The sequence below is a fragment of the Saccopteryx bilineata genome, chromosome 2, assembly GCF_036850765.1.
Source record: "Saccopteryx bilineata isolate mSacBil1 chromosome 2, mSacBil1_pri_phased_curated, whole genome shotgun sequence".
Classification (NCBI taxonomy): domain Eukaryota; kingdom Metazoa; phylum Chordata; class Mammalia; order Chiroptera; family Emballonuridae; genus Saccopteryx; species Saccopteryx bilineata.
In genome coordinates this window covers 5,974,452-5,989,333 of record NC_089491.1, presented here as the reverse complement: position 1 = coordinate 5,989,333, position 14,882 = coordinate 5,974,452, and the positions used below count along the sequence as shown (strand labels likewise).

Genomic DNA, 14,882 nt, shown 5'->3' with positions numbered 1-14,882 from the left:
TCAGTGGGGGGAGTGGCTAACAGAGAAGGGTCATCTCAGTCTAACTTCCTTCCTACAGGCAAGGAAACTGAGGCCAGGATCAGAAGGGCCTGCCTAGGGGCCTGGGCAGAGCCCACAGGGAAGCTCAAGTTTCCCCTCAAGATTTAAGGCTTTTCAGGAAACCTTGACCATTGCTAATAATTAACTGCTCTTGATTAACCACTTACTATGAGCCACACACCACGCCGGGGTCCTTGGCAGCATCAGCTCCTCTCATAAGCCGGAGGGACTGGGGCCCGCGTCCCTCCCCTTACGGATGAGCGGGGTGGGCTTTGGGGCTGCAGACGCTGGCCCGAGGACATCCCGATAGTGTTATAAAGTATGTTACTTTAATCCGTGGGTCACATAGAGACGCCAAGGCAGGATACAGAAGAAGTTTTAGGAGGAGATTTATTAATAAGCAGGCTACATATGACTTACACTGGGTATAGCTCACCCAAATCGTGCAGCCTCGATCATAGTCCTGAGGTTGGTTATATAGACAGGATCACATACTGGTTGGGGGGAAAAGGAGGGGGAGCGTGATACAAAAGTCATTTACTGATAAACTCACAACATTTATCTATAGGATCTACTAAAAGGAAAAACATTCCTACACATCAAGACCATAAGATAACACAGTAGTGGTAAATGTTTTACATACCCAACACAGTAGCATAAATGTTTTATATATCAAAGACATTCCCAAATCCTCCAGGGTTTACATTGATCCTTGTTGCCACAACAATGAAGTTTTAGCTTAGGATAAGGAGAGAAGCTAAATGATGAAATTACCTTTGCTAAAAGTGTTGGGGCTAGTAAGCTAGTCCCCGCTTGCTTAGCTTACAAGTTTTATACATAGAAAGAATTTCTAGAAGGATGATTAATAGAAAGCATATGAAATGTTACAGAATGCAGGTTTATCAAGCAAGGGGAGTGGGCACGTGATCCCTTTGTTAGAGGCATAGGTCACTCTCAGGACTCCAGGAGGGGAGGAAGAGTTAGAATCAGTGTAGGATATGTAAACATTGTCTCCTAAAGGATCTTATTGAAGGGGAAGAAGAAGTTTTCAGATAACTTTTATCTTCTTTGTTATCTAGCAAGTGGCCATAGTCCTTCCAGAGAACTATAGTTAAACTATGATTAGTTACTAACTTTTGCCCCTTTAATCTCTTTCTCTGGGTTTTTTTTTTCTTTTCAGAAAGGAGGGGTAAGGGGGCCTGACTCTTCCTTTTAAAATACTAATGTTAACAATTTTTGCAATTCTTCAGCACCTTATCACAATAGATTGTGATGGCACCCACAGTAGGGTGTGTGTGTGGGGGGGGTGTTTCACTGTAAATCTTGCACTGTCAGCCTTGGCATTGGCCGCCTGAGGGGCCTGGCTCTGAGGCACGCAGAGAACTCGGGACAGGGATGTGTAGGTGGACAGGGGTGGGGTCTGAGCAGGGCCTGGTGAGGTTTGCAGGGCAGAATGCCATTCAGTGAGGTCATCCTGGCCCCTAGCAAGGAGTCAGCTCAGGAGCTCTGGCCCCAAAGATGCAGAGGTCTTGAGGTCTTGGGTGCTGGAGCCCTGGGGACCTCCCAGGGACACCCCCCCCCAGGGAAGTTTGGCTGTGTGGGTTCTGTGGGGAGGAGCCAAGGACCAGCTGGGGGACCTGAGGACACCCTGGAAATTGACTGGAAACTGCGTGTGTGTATGTTCATTAGCTTTTCAAAGGGGCTTGTGGCCACGCAAGCTTGAGAGGTACATCCCAGTCCGTTATCACCCTCTGTCCCCCGGGGGTGGCTCTGGGCTCAGCAGCATGGGGGCACTGCCCCCCGGGGGGGGCTCTGGGCTCAGCAGCACGGGGGGGGGGGGGCACTGCCCCCCCGGGGTGGCTCTGGGCTCAGCAGCATGGGGGCATTGCCCCCCCGGGGGTGGCTCTGGGCTCAGCAGCATGGGGGCATTGCCCCCCCCTGGGGGTGGCTCTGGGCTCAGCAGCATGGGGGCATTGCCCCCCGGGGGTGGCTCTGGGCTCAGCAGCATGGGGGCATTCCCTGAGAGGAAGAACGAAGTCCCGGGCTGGACTGCTCCTTTGGCTGTGGGGGCTGGGTTCTGCCCCGTCTTCCCTCTGGGGAGCCCTCACTTTGAATTCGGAGGATATTAAGACCTACTGTGTGCCATTCCAAAAGACACAGACAAACGAGCCACTGTTCTGCTTATGATGAGCCGCCAGGGGTAACAGGCGGGGGGAGTGCAGAGAAGATGCGGGCGTTGTTGGGGAGGAGGTGCCACCAGAAGGCTGAGGAGGGTGAGAATGCTTCCGGCTGGAAGCCTGGGGCAGGCTTCCTGGACGAGCTGATTTCTGAGCCAAGGGTTTCAGCTAGTGCAGGTGAGGGAGGAGGCTTGTCACACGATGCGGGGTTTCCCGGGGGCATAACCAGGGCTGGTGGCAACTCTGGTCCCTGAGCGGCCCCTGTCCTCTCTCCCAGTCCCACCCACCATCGAGGGCGCGGATGAAGGGCCTCACTTAGTGAAGACAGTGGCCGGGAGACCCTTGGGGCTGGAGTGTGTGGCCAGAGGTCACCCACCCCCCACCCTCTCCTGGTACCACGAGGGACTGCCCGTGGTGGACAGCAACGGGACGTGGCTGGAGGTGGGCGGCAGCCTGCTGAGCCTGGAGAGCCTGGGGGAGGCGTCCGGAGGCCTGTACAGCTGTGTGGCCAGCAGCCCCGCGGGGGAGGCCGTGCTGCAGTATGCCGTGGACGTGCAGGGTGAGCCCCGATCTGTCCCCCCCCCCCCGAGTTACCCGGGCTGTCACCCCTCCTCCAACACCTACGGGGTGCCAGTGCCCAAGGCCCCTTCTAGGAGCTGCCCCTGGTCAGTGGGTCGGGGTATGTGGAGAAACTCACGGAGGCCCAGAGCTGGGTTGTGGGCCGGGCATCGTGGGGAGGAGCGGGGAGGAGCGGGGAGGAGCGGGGAGGAGCCTTCCCTGCTTCCTTCCATTCAGCAGACATTTCTGGGCAATCATTCTGGGCTGGCCCCAGGGGTGTTGGTGGTCAGGCAGGAGACCAGGCAGGTGGGACTCCTGAGCCCTGGGTCTGGTGGTGAGAAAGACATTGAATAAACAGGACAAGCCTCAGGGGAGGCCAGGGGGACCACCCACCTTGTCTTGGGTGGTCCTGGAAGGCTTCCTGAAAGAGGGACCATTTATGGGGGAACTTGAATGGTGGGGCGAGGCTTGGCCTTGCTCTGGGGGCACTGGGGGGCTTAGGAAGGCTTTAGGTCGAAGTTTGCTCAGTTCTAAACACCAATGGGGGGGTCCCTCTTTCAGTGCCCCCACAGCTCCTGGTGGCTGAAGGCCTGGGCCAGGTGACCAGCCTCGTGGGACAGCCCTTGGAACTTCCCTGCCAGGCCTCAGGCTCCCCGCTGCCCACTCTCCAGTACGTATGGGATGGTGGAGGCCAGGTCTGGGGCTGGAGGGTGTGGGCAGAGAGCGCACGCTTTAGGGTGGGTGGGGGTAGGGGACACTCCCCCTTCCCAGAGGTATGAGAACAGTCACGGAGCCAGAGACGTGTGAGCAGGCGGACATGCCGCCAGCCCTCCCTGGCCTCCGGCCGACCTGCCCCCCTTCCCACCCACCTTAGATGGCTGCAGAATGGCCGGCCAGCTGAGGAGCTGGTGGGGGTGCAGGTGGCCTCCCAGGGGGCCACACTGCACATCGACCACGTGGAGCTGGACCACGCGGGCCTCTTCTCCTGTCAGGCCACTAACGAAGCAGGCACTGCCGGGGCTGAGGTGGAGCTGTCTGTCCACGGTGAGAAGGCACGGTGGCCCAAGAGGTCAGGGTAGACGGAGCCCGAGCACTGTGCCCATCTGTGCCTCTGGCAGCCCCGGTGGCCCTGGGAAGGGCGTGGGGCTGGTCTTCTCTAGACGGTGCTTCTGGGCTGGACTTCCCAGATCCCCAGAGAGATGTGACATGAGGGGCTGGTTAGCTGTTTACACTTGTCAAATCTCTCCAGTCCACAGACCCTCAGTTCTCCCTGCAGTCTTCCTTCACTCCCTGATGACCGTGACAAACTTCATTCAACTCAAAATACATTAGCTCTCTCACCTCTCTGCCTGCAAATGCTGTTTCCATTCCTGGAACAGTCTCTTTGCTTGCTAGCTCCTCCTCATCTTTCAGGTCTGTCCTGAAATGCCTCTTCCTCCAGGAAGCCTTCCTTGGTTCCACTGTGTTGCTAATCCACACTGCCCACCCTCTCTTGGCTCTAGCTCTCCACTCACTATGTTGGAATTGCTTTTTTGGTTCTCCATCTCTGCAGCCCAACTCTGGAAACTCTGAGAGGGCAACACAGTGGGCACCATTCTGTGCTGTGTCCCTGTGCCTGGTATAGTTCGGGGCACTGAGTAGATGCTCAGTGGATGGATGAATGGATGGATGGATGTGAGAATTTTTGAAGAAAGGAAAGACCGGCCCTTCTGGCTCACTCTCTAGTGTTCTTCCTGCAGCCAGGAGTCTGGGGCTGGAGTGGGGAGGAGGCAGGAGGGCAGCCCTGCAGGGCCACTCCTTCCTGAGGCATGGAGGGGATTGCGAGGTGCCCCCTGCACCCCTCCCGACCCTGACCCGGTCCTGCCTGCCTCTCCCCCCGCCCAGAGCTCCCATCAGTGGTCATCATCGGGGGTAAGAACATCACGGCCCCTTTCCTGCAGCCTGTGACCCTCCGATGTGCAGGGACTGGGGTGCCCACCCCGAGCCTCCGCTGGTGGAAGGATGGGGTGCCCCTGGCATCCTCGGGGGGGAACCTGCAGGTACATGCAAGGGCCCTGGGGCTGGTGGAGCACTCTTGCAGAAGTGCAGGGGCCACATTTTAGGGGCCCTGGAGACCCCAGCAGGGCACTGGTAGCCTGGGTGCCGGACAGGCAGAGATCCCACTCAACCCGGGATGCTCAGCGGATCTGGGAGCTGGGCCGGAAGAGGGGAGGCACCTTTAGCTCAGTCCACGTCTCCGGAGCTCCAGCTGTCATAGACGCTAGGGAAAGCGGAACATCCCCAAGAGCAGAGTGATTCCCTGTGCAATCTAAGTGTGTGGTTCAGAACTCTGCCCCCGGAGCCAGACTTGTCCCCGCGCCTCCCTTCTCCTGCTCCTGGGGTCCGCAGCAGGCTGGCCGCTGGCCACGTCCCCGCAGCATTCTGACTGGCTTCCAGTTCTCGGGCCACGGCCCCTCCCCACATCCCCATGACACCCCCTGCCCCCCCCCCAGATTGAGAAGGTGGACCTGAGGGACGAAGGCGTCTACACCTGTGCGGCCACTAACCTGGCGGGGGAGAGCAGAGGGGACGTAGCGCTCAAGGTTTTGGGTGAGGACGTGGGCGCTGAGCGGCAGGTGGCGGGGGACCCCTTGAGGGCCGTGGGGGCTGCTGTGGGGGTCGGGAGGGGGTGGGGTTCTAAAATCAGAGTCGTGCCCTTGACTTGAGGAGTAGCAGGTCATTTGCTCTGTGGTCCCTTGGGTTGTTTTCGGCGGGATTTTTATTGGAAACCCTTGTCCCCCTCCATGCTTACCTCTGCTTGTCTTACTCATCTTTGCGGTCCCCTGACGTCCTTGCACACACGGGCCAATCCTGGCACTTGTCACTTTTCGTGGCTGTCTTGGGTTCCGCTTCCTCACTGTGCTGGGCGTCGGCTGTCCCTGGGTGGGTGCCGGGGTGGTCTGATACAATGGCACTGATGGAGCCCAGGGCCTTTGTTCTTGGGTGTGGCTCAGGAGTGGGGTTCTTTGGCCAGAGGTCATGAGCCATTTGGGGGCCCTTGTCGCCCAGGACTCTTTAGGAAGGCTGGGGAGGGGCATTAGGGACGGCTGAGATGTGAGCGACCGGAGTGTACACCCAGCAAGCCAGGGCGCTTCTGTCTCCCCCAGTGCCCCCCAACATTGAGCCAGGCCCAGTCAACAAGGCAGTGCTGGAAAATGCCTCTGTGACCTTGGAGTGTCTGGCCTCAGGCGTGCCCCCTCCAGGTAAGACCCCTCCTCTTGATGGAAAGCCACCTGCAGCCGGCCCCAGGTCTCCGTCTAGTGAGCTTGGCCAGTGCTCCAGTGTCCACCCTGGTTGTGGATGGAGCAGGGTGAACCCAGCAGGCCCTTCCCCCTATTTCTTGCATTTTCCTCTCTTCCCTCTCAACAGCTTTTCATCCAGTGCCCAGGACATGCCCGTCACCACCAGGCCCAGAGCCTGTGTACTGGTGACTGAAGCCGGCCTCCAGGGCTTCTTTCTGGGGTTGTGCCTTCACAGGGCTGCCCCGGGGCTGGGGGCAAGGGCCAGGACCTCCCGGTCACTGTCTGTCTGGGCCTCTTCTCTAGACCAGCAGTGCAGGACAGGACTGGGAGCTTGGGGCTGGGTGCGAGTGGCAGACGGGATGGGCCCAGGAGGAAGGTTCATCTCCTGTCCCCCCTTTGAATTGGGTCCATCCAGTGTTGCCTGGGGTAGTGAGCCCCGGAGGTGATTGCCCTCCCCTCGGGGCAAATACCCTGTTGAGTTCTGGGATGGGCCCTGGTAGGTTGGAAGAAAGCTGACGATAACAATCAGTCCAAACTTAGGAGGCTGCTGTTTTGGGGGGCACACCAGGTTCTCCTCTGAAGGAGGAGCTGAGAGGGCCAGGCTGGCTTTGACTCTCCTTGTTCCTGGCTGCCCCAGCCTCCGCCCACAGTGGCTTCCTCTCCGCCCCTGCTCCTGTCTCAAGGGGCAGCACTGCCCATTGCACGGGCATCGTCTGCAGAGCTGGAAGGGCCCTCCTGGATTTCTCTTCTCTCCCCCAGACATCTCCTGGTTCAAGGGCCGCCAGCCTGTCTCTGCTCGGAAGGGAGTCACAGTGTTCGCTGATGGGAGAGTTCTCCTCATTGAGAGAGCCCAGTTTTCTGATGCTGGGAGCTACCAGTGTGTGGCATCCAATGTGGCAGGTCGCACAGAGCTCAAGTATGGCCTACGGGTCAATGGTGAGCTGCCCTGGGACTAAAGGGGTCCTTGTCCAAAAAGTCACCTTCCACCCATTTGTCTATCAGTCTGCTTGTCCCCCCATCTCTCTATCCATCTCCCTTCCTTCCTTCCTTCCTTCCTTCCTTCCTTCCTTCCCTCCCTCCCTCCCTCCCTCCCTCCCTCCCTCCCTCCCTCCCTCCTTCTATCCATCCAACCCTCCACTCATCCAATTCTCTGCCCACCCAGCCACCCACCCACCCAGCCTCCATTCAACCACCCATTCTCCTGTCTATCCACCTCCTATGCAACCGTATTTACTAAGGACATGCTCTGGGGCAAACCCTGGTGCTGCAGCCCCGGAAAAGACCCAGGAGCTTTCTGCTAGTGGAGGGCGCAGTCATTAGATAGTCTCCCGCAGTACTGTTTCCTGACCATTGCGACAAGCGCTGGTGCAGGGGAGGTACGCCCGAGTGTCTGGAAGCAGGCACCGACCTGGCCTGGGGAGCCGGGGCGGGGCATCTCTGGGGCGGGGCATCTCCGGGAGCTGGATGCCAGGACAGAAACTGCCAGGGCCGGAGGCTCCGGGGACTTGGGGAACTGGAGGAACTGAAAGGAGGCTGGAGGCCTGGAGGTTTCAGGGCAGGGAAGAGGGGCCAGGGGGCTGCAGGTGGAAGCTACAGGGGTCAGGTCTTCCTCTATTTTTAGCAAGAGAGATAGAGAGACAGACAAGCAGGAAGGGAAAGAGATGAGAAGCGTCAATTCTTTAGTTGTTCATTGATTGCTTTCTCATCTGTGCCTTGACCCGGGGGCGATAGCCAAGCGAGTGACCCCTCGCTCAAGCCAGTGACCTTGGGCTCAAGCCAGCGACCTTTGGCCTCAAGCTAGTGACCATGGGCTCATGTCTATGATCCCACGCTCAAGCTGGTGAGCCTGTGCTCAAACCAGTGACCTCAGGGTTTTGAACCTGGGTCCTCTGCGTCCCAGGCTGATGCTCTATCTATTGCGCCATCGCCTGGTCAGGCAGAGGGGTCAGGTCTTTAAACTGAGAGCTTTGGCTAGCTGGGCAGGAGCCCTGGGTATCATCATGGCTTGGATGTCCCAGATACACCTGAAAAGGGGCTGCCTGTGGGTCGTGTGTGATCTGACACCATGTAGTCAGAAAACAAAGCCTTCCCGGGGCATCAGTCCTTACCACACACCCTCCCCCTGTGGCGCACTGACCAGAAGGGCCCAGAGCAGGTGCTGCCTCTGCACTTCCTGCTGGTCAGCCTTGGGCAGGGGACTCGCCCCCCTCCCAGAGCCTCAGTTTCTCATTTCGAGAGGCCTCACGATGGTTTTGAAAGGATGAGATGGGCAGCCTTGAGACCTGGGCAGTGGTGTGCCCAGGTTGAGAGTGGCCGCCCCTGTGCCTTGGTTGGTGACCTGCAGGGGGGAGGGGGCGTGCCCAGCCAGGCGCCCTCCCAGTCGTGCCCCCAGGGTGGCTCAGCCCAGCTCTGTCGCCCCGCCCTACAGCGCCTCCGCGCATCACGCTGCCGCCCGGCCTGCCAGGCCCCGTGCTGCTTGGTGCCCTGGTCCGGCTGACCTGTAACGCCACCGGAAGCCCCAGCCCCACCCTGATGTGGCTGAAGGATGGGAACCCCGTGTCCACCGCAGGGACCCCCGGCCTCCAGGTCAGTAGGGCTGGGCGGCCCTGGGAGCTCAGAGGGGAGGGAGAAGCCGTGATTGCCTGGGACGGTCCCGGTCAGCCCGAGGGAGGAAGGCGGAGTGCTAAGCGGAGAACCTCGGGCACGGTCTCCAGAAACCGAATGCACCCCACAAGTGCAAGCCATCTACATGATTGAAAACCCTGGTAGCTGCATGAAAATGGGTAAGAAGAAATAGGTGGAACCGAGGTTAATCATCCGTGTTAGTTAACCCAGTATATCCAGGACGTATCGTCTCATCAAAAGATCAGTATAGAAGATTATTAACAAGACATTTTACATTCTTCTTTTCACACGAACTCTTTGAAATCTGCTGTGCATTTTGCACTTGAGGACTAGCCTCGTGTCGGGGGCTCACAGCATCCAGTTCCCTGCGTTGGAGGGTCTGAGGGCCTGCAGCAGGCTGCCCAGCACGCCCAGCAGTGGGGCCAGCTTGGGAAGGGGTAGGGAGAACAGCTGTGTGGGGCTTGTTTGCTGGTTTCCTGGCTGCAAGCGCTTTGCATGACTCGAGAGTGAGCGCCTTGCAGAAAGCGCGTGTGTGTCTCTATGAAAAGCCTCGGGTGCTTCCCCTCCGGGGGGCGATTCTCTCGGGTCGCACTCCCCCCACTGTGAGGTGCGGTTCCCTGATACCCTCAGCCGCTGCCCTGAGGGGCGATGTTCCTGACCCCTGGCCCTCCACTGGGAAAAGTGGTTTCTCTTTGTTTATTTACTTGCCTGTCTCTGCGAGCCTCCGGTAAACAGGGAACGGCCCCGCGCTTTCGGGCTCCGCAGTTCCTCTGCCGGCTGCCCGAATCCAGTGTGGACCTGCCTGGCCTCGGCCACCAGCATTGCAGAAGGTGCGGGCACTGGCCCTTGACGCGTATAACCTGTGCTTCCTTCTGGGGGCACAGGTCTTCCCTGGGGGCCACGTCCTCACACTGGCCAGTGCCCGGGCCTCTGACGCCGGCAGCTACTCCTGTGTGGCAGTGAGTGCCGTCGGTGAGGACCGCCGGGACGTCGTCCTGTATGTCCACAGTGAGTGTCGGGCCCTGGAGGTGGCCACATCCAGGCCAGCAGCTCCAGGGGTGGGGCTGGGGTGTGTCCGGCCATGCTCAGGCGGAGAAGGGGCCGTTGGGTGTGAGACAGGCCGGCCTGAGACTGCAGCCGCCTGCCTGCGGGGTCAGTTGGAGTGTGAGCTCCCCCGTCATGAACCGTGGGGCCGGCGGGCGGCCCCGCTCAGCTAGGAGATCCGAGTTTGGGGAACAGGTAGAAGGAGGTGCACGAACTGGGTCAGGAACCGGGCGTCTCCCCTCCCCTGGTAACGGCCCATTTGGGAAAGGCGGGTGGGGTGGTCAGGAGCACCAGCTCTGGCGTGTATAGACCTGGGGTTCAAATCCTGCCTCCACCACCTCCTAGGTCCATGACCGTGGGCTGGTCACTTCGCTTCTCTGAGCCCGAGTTCCTTCCTCTGTGAAATGGGCAAAGATGGCGCCCACTTCAAGGGGCACCCTGGGGTTCACCGCACTCATGGGCAGCAGTTACAGTAGCTCTTGTTTTAGAATTTCCTCGTGGGGGACTTTGTGGGCATCGTGGGAGGTGCACGAGGGGACTCTGGGAAATGTAGGGCCTGGGAAGGAGGGAGAGGAAGTGTTCCCTCCCAGCTCTTCCCGTTGCTGGAGTCGAGGTGAGGTGAACAGGCATCATGCACTCAAGGGCCTGCTGGCCTGTGTCATTGCATTTAATCTCCTAGTGGCCTCACAACGTGGCAACTTTCATTACCCCCAGGACGCTGGGGACTCACACAGCCACGTGTTAGGACGCAGGGCTCCAACCAGGAGCACTGACTCCGGGCCCTGCCTTCTTGAGCCCGATGCACAGATTACTTGTGTCGCAGGGGAAAAGGGGGCCGGGGGTCCTGCTTCTAAAAAGCCCATTATGTACGCATGTGAGAAGAGGGGAGATGAGGGTCCCGCATGCGCCCCGACTGAGATCCACTCAGCAACCCCCTCTGGAGCTGACGCTCGAACCAACCGAGCCACTGGCTGCTGGAGGGGAAGAGAGAGAGAAGGGGGAGAGTGGGGGGAGAGAGAAGCTGATGGTTGCTGCTCATGTGAGCCCTGACTGGGGATTGAACCTGGGACGTCCATACACTGGGCCAGTGCTCTATCCACTGAGCCTACTGGGCAGGGCCTTAAAAAAATACTTTTTAAAAAATAAAAATATGCCCTGGCCGGATAGCTCAGTGAGAGCAATGTCCCAAAGCACAGAGGCTGCCAGTGTGACCCCTGATCAGGGCAGATGCAGGAACGGATGGATGTTCCTGACTCTGTTTCTCTCTCTCTCTAAAACCAATCAAATAAACATTAAAAAAATAAAAAGGGTTAATTTAAAAAAGATTTTGAGATCATTGTGGATTCACATGCAGTTGTAAGAAATAATACAGAGATGCCTGACCAGGCAGTGGCGCAGTGGATAGAGCGTCGGACTGTGATGCGGAAGACCCAGGTTCAAGTCCCTGAGGTCGCCAGCTTGAGCTAGGGCTCATCTGGATTGAGCAAAGCTCACCAGTTTGGACCCAAAGTCGCTGGCTCGAGCAAGGGGTCACTCGGTCTGCTGAAGGCCCGCGGTCAAGGCACATATGAGAGAGCAATCAATGAGCAACTAAGGTGCTGCCACGAAGCACCAATGCTTCTCATTAAAAAAAAAAGGAAAGAAAAGAAATAATACAGAGAAATCCCAGGTCCCTTTTGCCCGCTGTCCCTCAGTGGTAACCTCTTGTGCTACTAAAACAGAACCAGGCCAGGATGCTGACATCGTCACAGTCCACCTCCACATTTGGATTTGGGTACATTCCTTTTGCGGCAGGCTCTGGAGGTCACTGGGGAGGGGGACACAGAAGGGCTGCAGCTCAGGGCTAATGGTGACTCCCATCCCCTGTGTTTGCTCCTGGCTGCTGGACGTGGCCACCCTGCTAGCCCCGCCCCCCCGCTGAGACGCCCCCCCCTCCCCCCCCTCCGCAGTGCCTCCCAGCATCCTCGGAGAAGAGCTGAACGTGTCCGTCGTGGCCAACCAGTCGGTAGTCCTGGAGTGCCAGAGCCAGGCGGTGCCCCCTCCCATGTTGAGCTGGCGAAAGGACGGCCGCCCCCTGGAGTCACGACCGGGAGTCCGCCTCTCTGCTGACAAGGCCTTGCTGGAGGTAGGCGGCCACCCAGGCCCGTGATGGGGACTCCGTCAGGAGGAGAGCCGAACGCTGGGTGGAGCAGGGCCTGTGGGTGCCCCTGCGAGGTTCAGTTCAGTGACGTGTGCCCTGAGGGACCCTCTAGGGGCAGATCCTCCTGACCTGTCCACTGCTTCCAGCCAACAGGCACAGAGAGCGAAGCCGCGGGACTGAGCCCCCAGGACCCCTCAGACCTGTCCCCACCACCCCACCCCGCCCTCCCCCCTTCCCCCCACCACAATGCCAGCAGCTCTCTGCCAGTCCTCACCGTTGGGCATTTGAGTCCCTCTATCGGGCATCTGCCCAGCAAGGCAGGGGGTACCTAGGGTCCGGGACTCTGGAGTCAGCCTGCATGTAAACTTTAGCTCCACCTTCTTCTGGCTGTGCCGCCTTAAGAAATGTTCTGACCGCTGGCCTCAGGTCTCTCACCTGTAAACACCTGGGTAGCTTTCTTTTCACGCCTGGGAGAATTCTTAGAGACAAGGCTGTGAGGCCCCAACCTGTCCCAGAGAATAGCTCATCCATGTTGGCCGTGGGAGGGGAGGCACCCCTCCGGCTGTTGGGGAGAACTTTCCACTCCAGCCTCCTACCCCACCTCTACACCTTATGATATGATCATTCCCAACTCGGAGCACCTCCATTTGGTTTCCTCTGCCTGGAAGCCTGCCTCTCCTTCCCTTCATTCTCCAAAGCCCCAGCCGTCACCCCCAGGTCGGCGTCTGACGCCTGAGGATGGAGTCCCTGCTTCCCCCACCCTTCTTCCTTCCCCCCTCCCCCTCTGCGCTGTGCTGTCAGAACAGGGCTGGGTTGTGGGTGCAAAGTGAGGCTGGCAAGGCTGCCAGTTAGGGAGCCCATGGCAGGCCACTGCAGGCACCAACTTCTGGAAACTTCCTGGTGTGGGAGGGGCCACAGGCGCTCTCTGTGCCCCCAGGTCCCAGGTGGGGAGGCTGGGACACAGCGAGGTAAAGTGACCTGCCCACAGTCACACAGTCTGTCCAGGGCTAACCCCATCTCTGTGCTGCCCCGCTGACATGCCCCCATTGCCCTCGGCCAGGTGGACAGAGCGGAGGTGTGGGACACAGGCCGCTACACCTGTGAGGCGCTGAACCAGGCTGGCCGCTCGGAGAAACACTACAACCTGAACGTCTGGGGTGAGTGTCCCCCCGGGCTGGGCCGGGGTCCCTCCCGCACCCCCGTCCGGGCTGGCTTGCGCGAACAGACAGACACCTTCAGACAGATCTGTGATTGGGAGAAGCTCAGGGGTCGTGAGAGTTCAGAAGAGTGCTCAGGGAAGGCTTCCTGGCAGAGGTGACATCTGAGTGGAGCACTGCCTTGGTGGGGCCCCAGGGGACAGCCCTCTGCCGTCCTGTCCCTCTCCCCTCCCAGCCCACTGCCCACCTCACTCCCTCTCTTCTCTTAGTCCCTCCAGCGTTCCCCTCGAGCGGGCCCCACACCCTGACCGTGGCTGAGGGGCACCCTGCCACGCTGTCCTGCGAGTGTCGTGGTGTCCCTTTCCCGAAGATCACCTGGAGGAAGGACGGTAGGGTTGCTGGCGGGGGTGGGGCTGGGCCAGAGAAGGACTGAGGGAGGTGTCACTTCTGTGACCAGGAGCCCCCTAGGGCTGTAAGCCCACCTACCTTGACCTCAGCTCGGTTCTGGATGCAGGTGCCCCCAGCAAGGGCAGCGAGCAGCCGCCCCAGGCGGGGCAGTGAGGCCGGAGCTGGGGCAGGAGTTCCTGACCCCGTCGAGAGGGGCCCGGGCGGACTCAGGAGCAGGGCTAACCTACCAGTCAGGAGAGTAGTGTTGTCACAGAGACAGAGAGGCTGTGGGGACAGGTCTGGGGGCAGACCTGGAGTTTGGGGCACATTAATTTCGAGATGACACAGACACCAAATGAGATGTCTAGTGGGCAGTTAGAGGTAGGTGAGGGAGCTCAGAGGAGGTCAGGCTGAGATCCCAGGGGGAGAGAGAATGGGCAGAGAAGCGGGTGTCGGGAAGAAAGCATTGTCATGGGGCCCCCGGGGCTCCTCCTCCTCCTGGGACTCTTGTTGGTGAATGACAGGAGCCTGGGGGTGGCTCCTCTGTAAATAGGCGCAAGATGAGGGAAGTTAGTGCTTGATCCAGTGCCTGGAGGCTCACGAAGTTCTCCTGGCTGCCAGGTGTACCTGCTGCTTGCTCTCCCTCCCCAGGCCGTGGGTGGGTCATTCATTCACTAGCCATCATGGAGGCCTGCTATGTGCTAGGGCTAGGCCCTAAGCCTCTAAGGACCCCAGGGCCAGGAGGCGGGAGGGGAAAGCTGTGAGGCAGGGTGTCTCGGATGGCCCAGGCTGGGGCGGGGTTCAGACAGACACCTTCAGACAGATCTGTGATTGGGAGGAGCTCAGGGGTCGTGAGAGTTCAGAAGAGTGCTCAGGGAAGGCTTCCTGGCAGAGGTGACATCTGAGTGGAAACCTGAAGGTGAGCAGGAGTTGGCCAGTATGGTGGGAAGACAAACGTTCCAGGCGGAAGGACCGGAAACCAGAAGCTTTTTCCTGCACTTCCAGGTCAGCCTGTGCCCAGGGCCGGGGCCGGCCTCGAGCAGGTGTCTGCCGTGGGGCGGCTGCTATACCTGGGACAAGCCCAGCCAGGCCAGGAGGGGACATACACCTGTGAGTGCAGCAACGTGGCAGGAAACAGCAGCCAGGACCAGCAGCTGGAGGTGCATGGTGAGCCGGGCTAGGATGACCTGAACTGGGCAGAAGGGGCCAGAGGGTGGGCAACCAGGCACCCTGGCGGGGAGACCCTCCCTAGCCCCCCAGAATCCAAGCCAAGACAGGACTACTGACGAGAGCATGTTCATAGCCCCTCCTAGATTACTGGAGTTTTATTAACCGCCCCTCCCATCAGCTCCCGACATGCTCCCAAGCAGCCCCCAGGGGCAGGAGGGAACACACACATCTTGAAACAGTTGGAACTTGAAAGAAATGTTACATTTTTATGAAGCTGCTCTATATAACAGAGATCTAAGTCTCC

At 59.3% G+C, this 14,882-nt stretch overlaps 1 protein-coding gene across 2 annotated transcripts in view; it reads left to right on the top strand.

Annotated features, from left to right (window-relative positions):
- HMCN2 (hemicentin 2) overlaps positions 1-14,882 on the top strand; it is a 142,173-nt gene that overhangs the window by 73,704 nt on the left and 53,587 nt on the right. For both annotated transcript variants that reach the window (XM_066255946.1, XM_066255945.1), the window contains exons 32-44: positions 2,494-2,775; positions 3,336-3,444; positions 3,649-3,818; positions 4,659-4,813; positions 5,267-5,363; positions 5,921-6,016; positions 6,815-6,991; positions 8,484-8,641; positions 9,565-9,688; positions 11,674-11,849; positions 12,925-13,021; positions 13,291-13,410; positions 14,414-14,575. In XM_066255946.1, coding sequence (XP_066112043.1) covers positions 2,494-2,775; positions 3,336-3,444; positions 3,649-3,818; positions 4,659-4,813; positions 5,267-5,363; positions 5,921-6,016; positions 6,815-6,991; positions 8,484-8,641; positions 9,565-9,688; positions 11,674-11,849; positions 12,925-13,021; positions 13,291-13,410; positions 14,414-14,575 — 1,923 coding nt within the window. The remainder of the gene's footprint in view (positions 1-2,493; positions 2,776-3,335; positions 3,445-3,648; positions 3,819-4,658; positions 4,814-5,266; positions 5,364-5,920; positions 6,017-6,814; positions 6,992-8,483; positions 8,642-9,564; positions 9,689-11,673; positions 11,850-12,924; positions 13,022-13,290; positions 13,411-14,413; positions 14,576-14,882) is intronic.